We start from the raw sequence: 15,225 nt of genomic DNA, 5'->3' as shown, positions 1-15,225 counted from the left end.
TTTCCACTTGGTTATAGTATAAATTAAAGATACCATGAAATGATATACTTGGTTTAATCCTTTATCCAAGTGTAAGCAAACAAGTTTACACCTGAACTATTTTCAGGACTGGGGCAACTCATATAAAGAAGCTAAGACTTCGCATCACTTGCCTTAGTATCCCATAATATAAAGCACACCTCCTTGTGGACATGTATAATGCTATGCATTATGGGAAGGGTCACTACCCAGACCGGTTTGACCTTTATTGAGGTCTCATCAGTGAAAGCCAGACCCAGAGATTATACCCCAGTCATGAAAATTCCCTTGTTTTGGGCAAATTGGCCATTTGCTGAGATGTGAATTCAAATACACAAAGATTATATCAAACACTTGCAATCTCATAAATCTGCCCTCACATCCCCTGCAAGTGACACTATTCACAGAATTTGCTGGAATTAAACTAAAATACTCCACTCCAGGCAATTTAAATTTGATCATTTTTTCTAGAAAATGTGAAACTTAACTCATCATCCAAATCATGCTTATACCCAAATTCTAGGAAGTAATCACAATTAACTGTCAACATATTTTTAATCATTCATATATTCCTTATATATGGACAAAAGGAATCTTTATGTGGGCTTTTTCAATAGAGGGTGAGGTATCAATCTCATACAGGGATAGTAAGGTTTTTCTTTCTCCCAGAAATTCGAGATTTTCATCCTGCATACAGGCAAATCGGATCAAAACATATGCAATTTACAGACAAAAAATACTGTTGTTGGTGTTGATGGCATTGATAGTAGTTATGTGTAGTGGAGCATTAAGTAATAGAGATGTGAGATACATGAAGCAGAGTGGAGTCGAGTGCCCTCCTGTGATGAGTCCTTGGACTCCTTGGAGATGTCACGTAATAATAATAACAATAATAATATAAATTATTCATAACCATTTTGTTTCCTTGAACTCTAATAGTGTATATAAATTAAAGATACCAAGAAATTATATTCTTGGTTTAATCCTTTATCCAAGTGTAAGCAAACAAAATTTGCATGTTACGTCACTTCACGACTGGACTACTTGTATATAGAGGCCAATGACTTCACATCAACTGTCTTATTATCACATAATGCAAAGCATATATCTTTACGGACATGTATAATGCTATACATTATGGGAAGGGTCACTACCCAGACCAGTTTCAACATTGGAAGTTTTTTTTCCCGCTTGGTTAGACTATAATAAATTTAGTTTAATCCTTTATCCAAGTGTAAGCAAACAAAGTTTGCACCTGAAGTATCTTCAGGACTGAGGCAACTAGTGGTAAAGGTGGATCAAGCTCTCATCACTCCTTGTCTTAGTATCTCCCATGATGCAAAGCACATTTCCTTGCAGATGTATATAATGCACGTCTCTCAGCTTGCACTACCTTTAGGGTCAGTTGCTGCAGTATCCAGGTATTTGCTTACACTTGGAATCGCCGAACTTTATATTTATATAGTTCCTACTATATTCGGCATGAAACTCTTTGAGTTTCTTATTCGGCTAAGAAACTATATGGGATGTAATATCCCTTAACTTAAACAAGTGTATAATGCTATGCATTAAGGGAAGGGCCACTACCCCCACCGGTTTTGACCTTTATTGAGGTCTCATTAGTGGGAGCCAGACCCAGATGTAATACTAAGGCTGAAGTAATGCAGAAGTCATATTTTCATATATGAAAATATGACTTCTGAAAATATGAACAGCTAAAAGGTGTCGCACATTATAAATATCCTGAGATAATATTTATGGAGAAGGTGAAAAAGGGTTTGTTTTGAGGTTTATGGGTGGTTGAATCAGGGTTAGTGTCTCAAAACCAACATAGCAATAACATCATTAACATCAGACCACCATGAAGTAAAAAAATTCACAACAGGAGTTTCCCCGATGTCAAACAGAGTTTACTGAAAAAATATAAATAAATATATATGGTAGTGAAGATTTTAGAGAAGTTGGTAAAAACTCGCATACAGAAATGGGTAGACAAGCATTCTATACTATGCAGGGAACAGCATGGGTTTACTAAAGAAAGGTCATGTTTTAGCAATTTGCTCATATTTTATAACAATGTTACAGCCGAGTTGGATAAAGGGAATGGTTATACTATGATAATGTTGGATTTTTCTAAGGCATTTGATAAGATACCACACGACAGGCTGTTGTGTAAACTGGAGAATATGGGACTGGACTTGGAACAGGGGATGGTTGACAAACAGATATCAAAAAGTGGTATACAATGGGTGTGACTCTGCCATATTTAAGGTAACCAGTGGTGTACCTCAGGGTTCAGTCCTTGGTCCATTATTGTTCAATCAATACATTAATGACATCAAGCAGGGTCTATCATCAAATTTGCAATTGTTTGCTGATGATGAGAAGATAGGTAGGGCAATCAGGGATGCTACTGATATTCGGGAATTACAAAATGATTTCAATAGACTGGAAATCTGGGCTAACGAAAATGGCTGTCAGTTTAATGTAAGTAAATGTAAAGTTATGCACTTTGGCGTGATTAGAGTTCCAATGGCATATTATATTAGCAGGGTTATGCTACAAGAAACTGAAGAGGCAAGGGATCTTGGTGTATTGATAGATAAGAATTTAAAGTTCAAAGGTCAAATAGCAAAAGTTGCAAATACAACTCAGAAGATAATTGGTATGTTGAAGTGAACCGTGACATGTAAGGATAAGGAAGTAATTTTGCCTCTTTATAAGGCTTTGATAAGACCACACTTGGATTACTGTGCACAGATTTGGTCTCTCAGGTTCCAAGGGGATAAAGAGCTGTGGAAAGGGTGCAAAGAAGAGTTACAAAGATTATATCTTTATTATGGAATTTAGATTATGAGGACAGATTGCAAGTATGTGGATTACAGACCTGGTTAACAGGAGAAAGAGGGTGATACGATCGAGGTCTATAAACTTTTGAATGGGTGTGTTATAGCATTTCAACTGATGAAATTTTTCGTTATATGGAAGGCAGGGAGAGAACACGGGGGGACATCCATGGAAGTTAAGGCTGTTCTCAGTCAAGAAAGGGTTAAGAGCTAGGTTTCTCTCCCAGAGAGCAGTGAGTGAGTGGAATAATTTACCTTTACGGGTAGTGGGTGCGTCTAGTGTGAATGAATTCAAGGGTAGGTATGATAGTTGGGTTGGGTAATTTACAGCCTCCCTCGATGAGTCCTTGATTCCCTGGAGGTCTTAGATAATAGTAATAATAATAATAATAATAATAATATATAAAGTGGTCTATAACTTGAATCAGCTGTCCTAATTTTTTTATTATTATTTATTTTCTGATTCTTATGTCAACTCTAATTATATGTCACTGAGTGCTCTTACATTCCAAATGTCTATTTCTTTAAACTATATTTATATTTAACCAACAAATCAGTTTATGCACAGTTATATATATATATATATATATATATGTAGGAAGTTTTTACCTTGGGTATATAGTATATTCAAGATACCAAGCAATTTTATAAGCTCCAATAAAGGTTGAAACTGGTCTGGGCAGTGGTCCTTGCCTTTAATGCATAGCATCATACATCTCCGCAAGGGGATGTGCTTTGCATTAGGGGAAAATACTAAGGAAAGTGATCGGATCTTACTCCACCTTTACCACAATTTGCCTCAGACCTGCACTACGTGCAGGCACAAACTTGATTTACTGATCTGTTTGCTTACTTGGGAAAAAGGATTAAAACCTAGCTTATAAAATTGCTTGGTATCTTGAATATACTATATACCCAAGGTAAAAAACTTCCTACATCTTGCTCTCATCCTGAGATTTTTATTGAATTAGGTCAAAGCACCTTATGGTAACTTGTTTAGGTAAAATTTATAAGCTCTGCATTACTTTAACCTTGGCATTTTTAGGTCTGGCTCCCACTGATGACACCTCAATAAAGGTCAAAACCGGTCTGGGTAGTGGCCCTTGCCTTTAATGAATAGCATCATACATCTCCACAAGGGGATGTGCTTTGCATTAGGAGAAAATACTAAGGAAAGTGATCAGAGCTTACTCCACTTTTACCACGAGTTGCCTCAGACTTGCACTACGTGCAGACGCAAACTTGACTTACTAGTCTGTTTGCTTACTTGGGAAAAAGGATTAAAACCTAGCCTATAAAATTGCTTGGTATCTTGAATATGAAGGGTACAGGGGAAAAACAACTTCAGTCCAATTTTTGTGAATTCAACATAATTGCCATTTGTTTTTTTAATTTTTAAGTACTATTTAAATTAATTATGCTTAATATACATGAATGTACCATATCTATTATTTTTTTATTTTGTTATGCAATGTTTACTTGCATTTTGACAACAAGGAAAATTTAATTATGTTTTTTTCGGAAGTCAATATCCTGGACTTTGTTTTTCCCCTGCACCCTTCATATATATATATATATATATATATATATATATATATATATATAGCAATTTGTAGTATTAACTCGGTACTGGGATATGTTCATATTTATATAGTCAGTATGTATATACATATATATATATATTAAAGCATTATATGAGGCTACTAATTCATTACATTATTTAAATAGCATATTTTCTTTAATAAATCTTGTAATAGCAAATGATATTATTATTATTTGCTATTACATTTTATTATTATTCGAAGATATTATTCGAAGCAGTGGAAGAGCCATGCTTTAGATAGGCCAGATAAAAAAACACTGAGATAGAAAATAATCAACTGAAAAATATACAGGTGTATACCATTTCATATTAAAATTTATTTCAGCTTTTAATTTGGATTTTAATTCAGCAAGAGACTGGATTCTTTTTGGTTTGTAAATTCACAAATTATGTGTTCTTTTCAGGGAGCAAAATATATATATATATATATATGATAAAAATAATAAAAGCCAACAAGTGCACACAAGCCAAGCTGAGGTGGAAAGAATGAATCACTAGATATACTGACAGAACATTTGATGATTGCGTTCTTGTAACTTTTTGTGTGCAAGAGAGGGGGAGAACCTTAAAAATTCCACTAATAGAAAGAGATGATTTATTCCTTTTGAGGCTTTTTTTTTAAAAGTAGTGCACTCCTAGACAAAGGTGGAGCAAGCTCTAAGCATAATTTGCACACTTGTACATCAGTTCGCCAAAATATTTAACAGCGGTAATAACAAATAAGAGGTTTAAAAAAATGCTGTTTAAGTTTGCAAATATGTATAGTTTACCTCCTTCTCGGATAATTTACCATATGCAACTTTTACATCTTCGAAATTTCTTAATTTTGTTACATCTAACGATTCTCCATTAGTACTTGCTGCCATGCTGTACAATACTCGAGGAAATGTATTTCCCCCGTGTTATTTTAAATATCATGTACTAATAAATGCACCTAATATTTTAATTTGAAAATTGTAAATAAAAATTTAACAGATATAACATAATATGGAGGAGAACAATGTGTATATTCATTGATAATGTTAATTGGAATAAATTTGACTTTTCGAAAATAACAACTGGGGAAAGTCCTTCCGATGCAAGGAACGGCAAGAATCTTAACTTCTCCCTCTACACGAACGCAACAACTGGAAATGAGGTATGAATTACGATTAGATTAGCGTTTCCAAAATTAGTTTATCTCTGGCGCGGGGAAATGAGTTTGTCTCTTTTCTCCTGGAAACTTGGGTTTATTATTATTCCTGATACCTCCAAGGAGTCCGTTTTAGTTTCATAAACTTTAGAAAATCGACCATATAATCCCCACTCTTTCAGACACTAAATAGTGTCGAAAATTAGATTAGGGAACACGAGATGGCGGCCCTTTTAAAATTTATTATTATTATTATTATTATTATTCCTGATACCTCCAAGGAGTCCGAAGACTCATCGCGGGAGGACATCTTCAACTATCTCTACACCTTACCTTACCTCATGAAGTATCTTCATGAATTTAGAAAAACTCATCGCAGAAAATCCACATTAAGCATTACTCACACAATTCCAAGCATAATACCTCTTCTAAAACTTATTAAGTATCAGGGCATTCAATTAATCTGATAATCTATTCAAATCATTCATGATGACCCAAGCAAAAAACCTACCCTGCACACTTTTACTATACTCACTCTCACACAACTTTCTGGGTGTGACCTCTATTTCCCTCTCTTCTCACCATATACTGATACATTTCTTGTGAATCAATCTTACAGAACACTTCAGTAACTTACCATAATAATCACCCTTCTTTTCTACTCTTTGTATCATTCATGAGCATGCTGATCAACTTATTCTTTATATTCCTTCCACTTTATTTCTCTCTCTCATTCATTATCCAAATGTAAGAAACAGTTGGTTTATCCTCCAGACCAATTGCATGCAGCCTGATATTGCTTCCTTGGAACATTTAATGATCACTTCCCATCTACTATTGATTTCTTATAGCTTCTTACGCCAATGCAAAACTCGAAGCCGTCGCCTATGCTTGACATCATTATGACCTTCTAGTTTCACATGAACACTTTTTGATTAAGAATTTCACATGCTAAGCAACCTTACAGCAAACGACTGCATGGTCCCTTCCCAATTGAAGGTAGAGTGACAACAGTGGTAATGGACACAAGATTCATTATTCACAAACTCGCCCAGAATTGTTGTTGTTTTAGATAATTATTCTGATTACCTGTGTCAATTCCATTTCTATTTTGCTATATTTTCCTTAAATTTCCCCACAATAATTGCTTGGCCTGCACTCACTGTGTTAATCTGCTGATTCGTAGCATGCATTTTTATGTTCATCTACTGCTCTATACTAGCAACCAACAATATATTTTGTACTATCTCTATCTTACACCAGATAGTCTCAAATGACCTATATCCCTCAGACGTAAAATCCTCCTTAACTTATTTTTTGTTGAAGTTCTTCAACTTTCATTAGTAACACCGCTCCATTCCTGTTTCCTCTGTCTCCCCTTACAATCTATTCTTGTATGTCATCTTCAGTCACTCAATCTGGCTGTGCTTCTGACATTCTTTCCCATAAATTTCAACATTTCTTAATATGGCAATTCAATTCATCTTTGCGATATAATTACAAATTTATTCATAATCGAAACCTGTGAAAATGCAGTATATGACATAAACATTTTTTTTTTTACTCACACACATTTTTCCAAGGGATAGATTGAACCACATACACTTTACCACACCTCTCTTGGGTTTGCACTTGGGGTGTTAGAGAAATGCGGTTTGCACCAACATTTCACTAACCAAACATAAAACTCCCAAACCATTCAAATGCGGTGAACCATTATGCATATACAAGTTCTCTTGTCCATCAAATTCACTTCATATATATAAACTGAAAAGATATTCCTCCTGCACAATATTCTCGTTTATCACTAGGCAATCATGGTCTCCCGTCCTAAATTCACTCCTATCATATCGAAGCAACACACTCACATGCTATAATTTCTCACTATTCTTTTTTCTCTTCTTTCATCATTATTTCATATCGTCTCTCATTGCATATTTCTTACCTTTCATATCATTCGTACTGGCAAAACAATTAACTCTTTCACTTGTCCTTCTCTTTTCTCTTCAAACGATTAGTTTCATTAACATCTTTCATCTTCTCACCTGTCTGCGCGGTTAGCCTAGTGCAGTGATGGCGAAGCTATGACACGCGTGTCAACACTGACATACTTGAGGGTTTCAGGTGACACACTTTGGATGTTGAAAAATATTGGTATTCTGTTGAAAAAAACTGCAATAAATCGTGTAAGATCGCGCTCAGTTAAGGCGAAGGTAGGTTTGTTCATTGAAAGAACTTTCTACCAGTAGTCAGCAAAGTTCGATGACGAAAGGAGACACTGTTAAATTGTGAATGAAACTATGTTGTGTAATATTTTTTTTTATTCACATTTAACATTGCTTATTATGTATTAATCATGATTTGTATAAAAATTATTTATTATTCCTTAATTTAGGATTACTATTTAAATATTTATTCTAAACTTAACCTACTATTAATTTGTTAAGCAATAATATGTAAAGAATTTTATAACTAAAATATATATATGATGTTTATATATGATGTAACGAAAAGTATTATTATAATTAATTCTATACGTAATGAAAAAGCTGATTAAGTAGCTAAAATATTCTGTTTATTCTTATTTGTGAAAATTTAACGTTATGTAATCACTCATGTAGTAGTAGAGCATTGTATTACATTAGCGAAATGTTTGCGTTTATTTGTCGTCATGGAGACGCATGAAATAAACAAGCACGAGTCGAATAGAGCGTGACCTTCGGACTAAAAGGAGAGGAAAGATATTCCTGAGAAGATTTTTAATTAGAGAAGAGAGGAAGTTTTTGCGGAGCGGGAAGGAAGGTAGGATACAAGCAAAAGAAGCGGAAGAAAATTATAAGTTCTCTAGGGCAGAAATTCATGAGAATAGTGTTTAGAAGTGAGCCAAAACATAGTGAATTATATACTTAGCTGCAAGTGAAGTCACCTGTGTTGTAAAGGAAAATTAATGCCGTAACCGGATAAACAAAGAACTGGACATTCAATGGAAAATTCTGATTAGTTCCAGTTAGTCTAGGATTACGTCTTAATTCTATGTTGCCCTGAGAAGAATTATATTGAAATTAACTAGTTTGAGAAAAGCAAACAAGGAAAGATATCAGTGCCTTATTGATGTGTTTTTTTTTTTTGAGTAGTGAAGCGCAATTAACAGTAGTTCAGTTAAATCGTTGGAGAATTTTTATTAATATGTTCCGCTAACGTAAATAAGTTAATTCATAAGTGTGCTCACAATTGATTGATGTATTGAAGATTGTATCTGGTAAGAGTAGTCATACTTGTTTGCTTATTCTAACATTAACATATCTTCGAAGTTCAAAGTCCGAAATAAGATTGCTTGGAATATTGTCTACCTTGATTAGTGCTTCCTGTGAATTTAAACATTAAGTACAGCTGATAGATATGTGGAGACTGATTAAATAAGAAGTTTCGTTTTATTAACTTGAGTTAAGAAAGCTTGTGATTTTGAAGCTGTGAAATTTATGTGAAAGTTTAGAACATTGAATTGGCATGAGTGACTTAACAAGATGTATTAAGTTGATTGTATTGTTTCATTTTAAAGCAGAATTCTTGTATTTGTTATATATATCATATATTAAATGTTTTATTTTGTTAATCTAAATATTGTGTTTGCCTGAATTCCCTTTTATTGCACCGTTCATAAATATTCGAATCTTGCAGGAACCCCAAGTGGAATAGTAAATAATTCGGCCTAAATAAATGAGGAGACTAGGAGACTGCTAACTTAATTAAGAATTGATCCTACTATTTTATATAGACTAATCTAAAATTAGGGTGGCGCAGTATAATTATAAATTTCCCTACTTTTGGATCGGTGATCAATTTGCAATTAGTTGTTATATTGATAAGAGTGACTTGAACCAAGATGGCGGATTTAGAACATAACATGAAAATAGAACGTCACGAAAACACGAAAATTTGACTACGAGCATCATTACGAAATACCACAATCGCTAGAAGATAAATTTAGAGTGATTGTGTTTTAGACACTCTAGACGTTGCAATGTGTTCGTTAATAGAACATTTCGAACAACTAAAAACATATTATGATAATTTCAATTTCTTGCTTAGATTACTACAAATTAATAACGAAGATTTATGAAAAAATTATGACGATTTAGAGATTCTCTTGAAGGATGGCGACAATAAAGTCGTAAATGCTATAGAATTATATGACGAGTTATGTGCATTCGGGATATTTTTCGGAAGGATAATTTAAATATTCAAAACCCTTTCGATATTCTTAATTTTATTGTGTCCAATAATTTATCTTTCTCTAACTTTTCAATTGCTTTAAGAATACAATTAACCTTACCTGTTAGTGACGAACGTTCCTTTTCCAAGTTGAAATTGATTAAAACCTACTTAAGAACAAGTATGTCACAAAAACCCTTGTTAGTTTAACATTATTAGCTATTGAAAATGACATATGTGCGGAATTAAACGTTAAGACCATTATTTCTAATTTTGTGAATATGAAATCAAAAACCCTAAAATTTTAATTTAAAAAATTTCATAAAAAATCAGCTCATGTTGTTCCTGTATAGGGAGTAGGTGGGGCCGTTTACCCTATCTGACTTTGGAGACTGAGTGGGCAGTTCAATCTCCACTGGTAGCCAATCAGGGAGATAGCTGGCCCATGGCTATCACTGATTCATCGGTACTTGCTGCCTTCTTCACTGCGTGAAGAAAGCGGCAAGCTGGTACCGAATTTAATTTATTTTCTGTTATTCTGTAAAGATGTTATTTTTAGAATACTTATATTAAATGTTCTAATTATTTCTGAATTCTTTTCTCATTTTCAAAATGCAAGAATTTTTTAAACTTTAGTTCAAATAAATTTTAACTTTAAAATTCATTTAAATTTTGTTAGCGATTCGGATCGGTTAGAACGCTATAATACCTGTATCATTATATTCAACGATTAAAGTGAAGTGGCTTTATCAAAATTTGCTTTAACTTTTGAGAATTTTTTGAATCTTTGGGTTTTTAACGATTATCCTGCCTAGTCAACACCTGGTTCGTTACATTTAGCGAACCAACGTGTGGCTGTTCTGTCAAAATTTATTTAAGAAATTTCAAATGATTTAAATTTTTATCAGGGGCGCTTAGATAGAAATTACATGCGGGCTGCAAAGACCCTAGCGCCGGTTCTGCTTGCTCCATCCATTGGTCTCCACACTGTTGTTTTTCTAGTCCATCTCCCATCACTGCATCTGGCAATATGGCCAGCCGATCTCCATTTAGCCTGTTTACTGTATTTTACAATATCCATGACACCTGTTTGAGATCTTATCGAGGTATATGTCTTACTATCTCTTAATATTATTTTTTAGCATACTTCTGTAATATCTTGCTGTTTCTTACTATTATTGATTTATCTTTACTCTATACTTTATTCTAATAAGCTGTGCGCCTTTTCTTTCTTATCCTTTCTCATTTATTCTACTGCGTACTATGTTTATCTTACACAAACAGTCGTGGTCTATTCTTTTACTTAGCTTTATGCTTCGGTATCTCATTTAGTTTCTCGCTCACAAGTTCGTTTTATTTAGGAACAGTGCAGTTCTAAAAATAAACAATCAGGCATCACTCTTTTAACAAAAAAATCAAAACTCATTTTATTTACATTACCATGAAATATACATGAATTTAAACATTAGGGAGATTGCTTTCTCTATCCATCTACAAAAATTCTTTTGCATAAATTAGAACCTTTTTACTTCAACATTAATTGATCTTTTTAACTCAAAAACTTATTTACTCTCTGCTTACAATTTTAACTTATGAAACTCCTAGTTTACTTGCAAAGAGGTTAGAGTTCTTTTACAAACTTTATAGCAACTTCCAACATGCCAGTTGATTCTCTTAAAGACACTTTTTATCACTATTATGTAAATATCTTAAAGGTCCTTCTAATACACACTATAAGAGGAATCAGCTCAGCTAACGCCTTTTTATTCCCGTATATACGGGAGTAGGCGAGGCCATTTAGCCCTATCTAACTTTTGGAGACTGAGTGGGCAGTTCAATCTCCACTGGTACCCAATCAGAGACAGATGGCCCAAGGCTATCACTAATTAAGCGGTACGCAGTGAAGAGAGACGGCTCAAATGTGCCGCCATCTCGTGGTCTCTAACCCTAACACAATATATTTTAATGTCTGAAATAATGTGGGTTCTACAGTCGATTTTCTTGAGTTTACAGGACGAAAAACCCGAGTTTCCGGGAGGAAAAACCTGCTTGCCCGTGCCAGAGATCGACTAACTCGGGAACCGGTCGAAAAAAGGCTTAGAAAAATTTCCTCTAGTCGCCGACTAGACTCGAAACCAAGACTTCCTTCGTGCGGCCTAGCGCGATGGTGTGCAAACGCCACATCCACTGAGCTACACAGGCTCCATATATAAAGTATGTAACTTACAAAGGGTCTGTTTTGCACATTCAGTCAAAAGTCTTTCACTAAAAGTTCTATGGCAAATCTTTCAATTCAGATCTCGAATTCCTCAGGAAATCTGGCATCACAGTCTATTATCGGGAACATACCGGACTGTGGACTCGTACAGCTCCGCAAAAATGTTGCTCTCCCACAGCGAAAAGAATAAAAACTTCCGAGCGAAGGTGCTTCGGGAAATTTGCCTCGCCTTTTTTCCTCTGCTTAGGCTCACCAAAAATGCCTGAACGACTGTCGCTTTTGTCTGCCGTCACGAAATAGCTCAAATTGCCAGTAACTCGAAATACCGCCAAGTGTCTCAACAGGCTCCCTCTCTGAACTGGAAACTTTTCTCCGTAGATTGGAACTTCTAATTTCGGCAATTTGAAGCTCTGTCTGCGGCCTATAACCTCTTTCTCTGCAACTGCAGGAAGCTCTCTGTCACTCTGGCGATGTCTGGAACTGGGCAGCTCTTTTCTCTAGTGAATTTTGGATCCGGGAAGTCCTGTCTCTGGCGACGTCTGGAACCGAGCAGCCACGCTATGCTTGGCTCTGTTCCTTTTTATTATGCCTTTTCTGAGACCTTGTACGAAGTTTGTAACCCCGAAGAATTTGGCATGATTCTTTCATCTTAAGTTTCAAGTTCGGTCAACTCTTTGTTCTCTTCCCAGCTTTTTTGTTGATGTCGGCCATCGGAAAGTTGTTTGAATCTTTCTGACTGACTTTGGAGGTGTTCACGTGCAGAGCTTGTAAGCCTTTCTCATACACACAAAGTTTATAAACAACCTTTCTTATCCTTCCATGTAGATCTAATACATGGCAAAACATCGCCTTGTTTTTTAGCACTCTGAAATATTCTTATTACAGGAGTGCATATAGTTAACTTCCAAAGAGTTATTTACAAAAATATCTAGTACAAAATATACAGAGACAAACAAGTTATTTTTACAACATTCTCATGGGACGTGACCTCTGTAAAAAATCGATGCAATGTGCTTTTGAATATATAAGCTCCACTCGAGTTTTTACACTTCTTTCCATGCGATATTGTGTTGTTCTCAGCTTTTTGTTTAGGGTTTCTGTTAAGGTCCATGTTTCTCCTCCATATGTTAGGACTGGAAGTATGCACTGGTCGAAAGCTTTCCTTTTTAGACTCATAAGGATATCACCTCTGAATATGTCTCTCATTTTCCCATAAGCCATCCATTCAAGATGAATTCTTCATTCAATCTCTTTTCTTTGGCACTCCTCAAAGGATAACAGTTGGTCCAAATATACATATGAAGTAATTTGTTCTATTTCATGGTTTTCAACTTTGACAATTCTACAGTTAATATATTTTTTCATCATTATTTTTGTTTTATTTCTATTTATTTTCAATCCAATAACTATGGAGACTTCATTTAGCTGATTTAGCCTTTCTTCGAGATCTTCAAGATTACCTGCTATTAGGACAATATCATCTGCAAATTTCAGATGATGCAGCCTCTCTTCATTTATGTTTATTCCTTTTGTTTCCCAGTCAAGGCTTCTGAAGACTTCGTCTAGTGCAGCTGTAAATAATTTGAGAGATATGGTGTTGCCTTGCTAGATGCCTTTTTGTATTGGGAACTTTTCCCTGTTTTTTTATATAATTTAATTACAGGAGTTGCTTTATTGTAAATATATTTTAGTGTTTCAATATATGGTTTCTCAGTTCCCTGGGTTTCAAGTGCTTTTTAGTGTTGCAGATGTTTAAACTTGATCAAATGCTTTTTCGTAGTCTATATGAGCCAGACATAAGGGTTTATTGTATTCAATTGATTTTTCAAAGAGCTGTCTTAATGTGTGAATATGGTCCAAAGTATTGTAATTCTTTTTAAATCCAGCTTGTTCACAGGATTGCATTCTTTCTAGTTTAGACTTTATTCTATTATTTATAAGTTTTGGGAAAACTTTATATTTGGTGGGGAGTAGGCTTTTAGGTCAGTAGTTTTTAATTTCTTCCTTATTGCCGTTTTTAAAAATTAATATTAGAATTAAATTGTTCCAATTTTTTGGAATTTTTCTCTGTTTTATGCATTTATTAAAAGTTTAATGCTGTTTGATGATAGGGCTTCCTCCCATTTTTAAAAAGTCTACGATAATTCCATCTTCTCCTGGAGTCTTTCCATTCTTCATTTCTCGCAGTACCATCTCCACTTCGCCTTGTAAGATCTCAGGGGCATCATGATCTTCCTCACTGGAGTTATCCATAGATGATTCTTGGATGCACGGTCTTTGTCTTCATATTTCCTTTGTTCCAACTGATAATGTTCATCTTAGGAACTTCATATTACTATTGTTTTCTGTTGTTTCTTTAATTTTTCCTATTATTATATGATGAAGGTTCATGTTTCATCTTTTTACGTATAGTTTTACAAATTTCCTCATATTCTATTTTATTGGTGTCATTGAAATCTCTTTTCATATCTTTTCTTTTCTTCATGAGATCTAAGGTTTCCTGTTTTAGTTTTTCCTCTATTTGGTGCCTTTTTACACCTCCTATTTCTAGTGCACAATACAAGGTAGATTTTGTAAATATTTCATTAGCATCGTCGATGGTAGTAGCTTTGTTTAACTTTTTTATTTCATTTTTGAGTGATTCTCTATAACAGCTTTTATTGTGGTAGTGGTTTTGTAGATTCACAAAATTGGACTTTTTCCTTATGAGCTTCTTCCGTTCCCATTTCTTGATGAGCCATACTTTTGCCCTTACTAGTCTGTGGTCACTTCCTGTATTAAATCTCTCAAGCACTTCTGTATTATTTATTATATATCTTATGTTGGAGAGGATGACGTCTATTTCATTATAAGTTTGTCCATTTGGGCTTCTCCGAGTCCATTTTTGGTTGATTTTCTTCTTGCAAAAGCTGTTCACCATAAAGAGTTTATTTTCTTCTACGAATTCAGCAAGTCTTTCTCCTCTTTCATTCCTCTGTCCAAAGCCAAATTTACCGATAGAGTTCAGATGGTCATCTCTGCTTCCAATCTTGGCATTAAAGTCACCGATTATAATTATGTAGAATTCTTTAGAATTATTTAATGTGGATTCTAATGTATTATAGAAATCTTCTATCTCTTCATCTGAATGGTCTGTAGTTGGGGCATATACTTGTATAATTTTCAGTTGGTATCTTTTATTTATGAAGAGACTTAG

General features: G+C 34.5%; 1 protein-coding gene across 4 annotated transcripts in view; it reads right to left on the bottom strand.

Annotated features, from left to right (window-relative positions):
- Nucleotides 1–10,059, bottom strand: part of Cog4 (conserved oligomeric Golgi complex subunit 4) — a 321,056-nt gene extending 310,997 nt beyond the window's left edge. For 3 of the 4 annotated variants that reach the window (XM_090397410.1, XM_090397412.1, XM_090397411.1), the window contains exon 1: nt 5,238–5,569. In XM_090397410.1, coding sequence (XP_090253536.1) covers nt 5,238–5,333 — 96 coding nt within the window. In that variant the 5' untranslated portion in view covers nt 5,334–5,569. Of the gene's footprint in view, nt 1–5,237; nt 5,570–9,932 lie in introns of those variants that run through there. The other variant, XM_090397413.1, reaches the window with a different exon arrangement.
- Between the last annotated feature and the right edge of the window lie 5,166 nt (nt 10,060–15,225).

Source organism: Typopeltis vanoorti, chromosome 9 (genome assembly GCF_054136105.1).
Source record: "Typopeltis vanoorti isolate ZY-2024b chromosome 9, IOZ_Tvanoo_1.0, whole genome shotgun sequence".
Classification (NCBI taxonomy): Eukaryota; Metazoa; Arthropoda; class Arachnida; order Uropygi; family Thelyphonidae; genus Typopeltis; species Typopeltis vanoorti.
The sequence above is the reverse complement of the archived record's forward strand: the minus strand, read 5'-3'. Positions and strand labels throughout refer to the sequence as shown.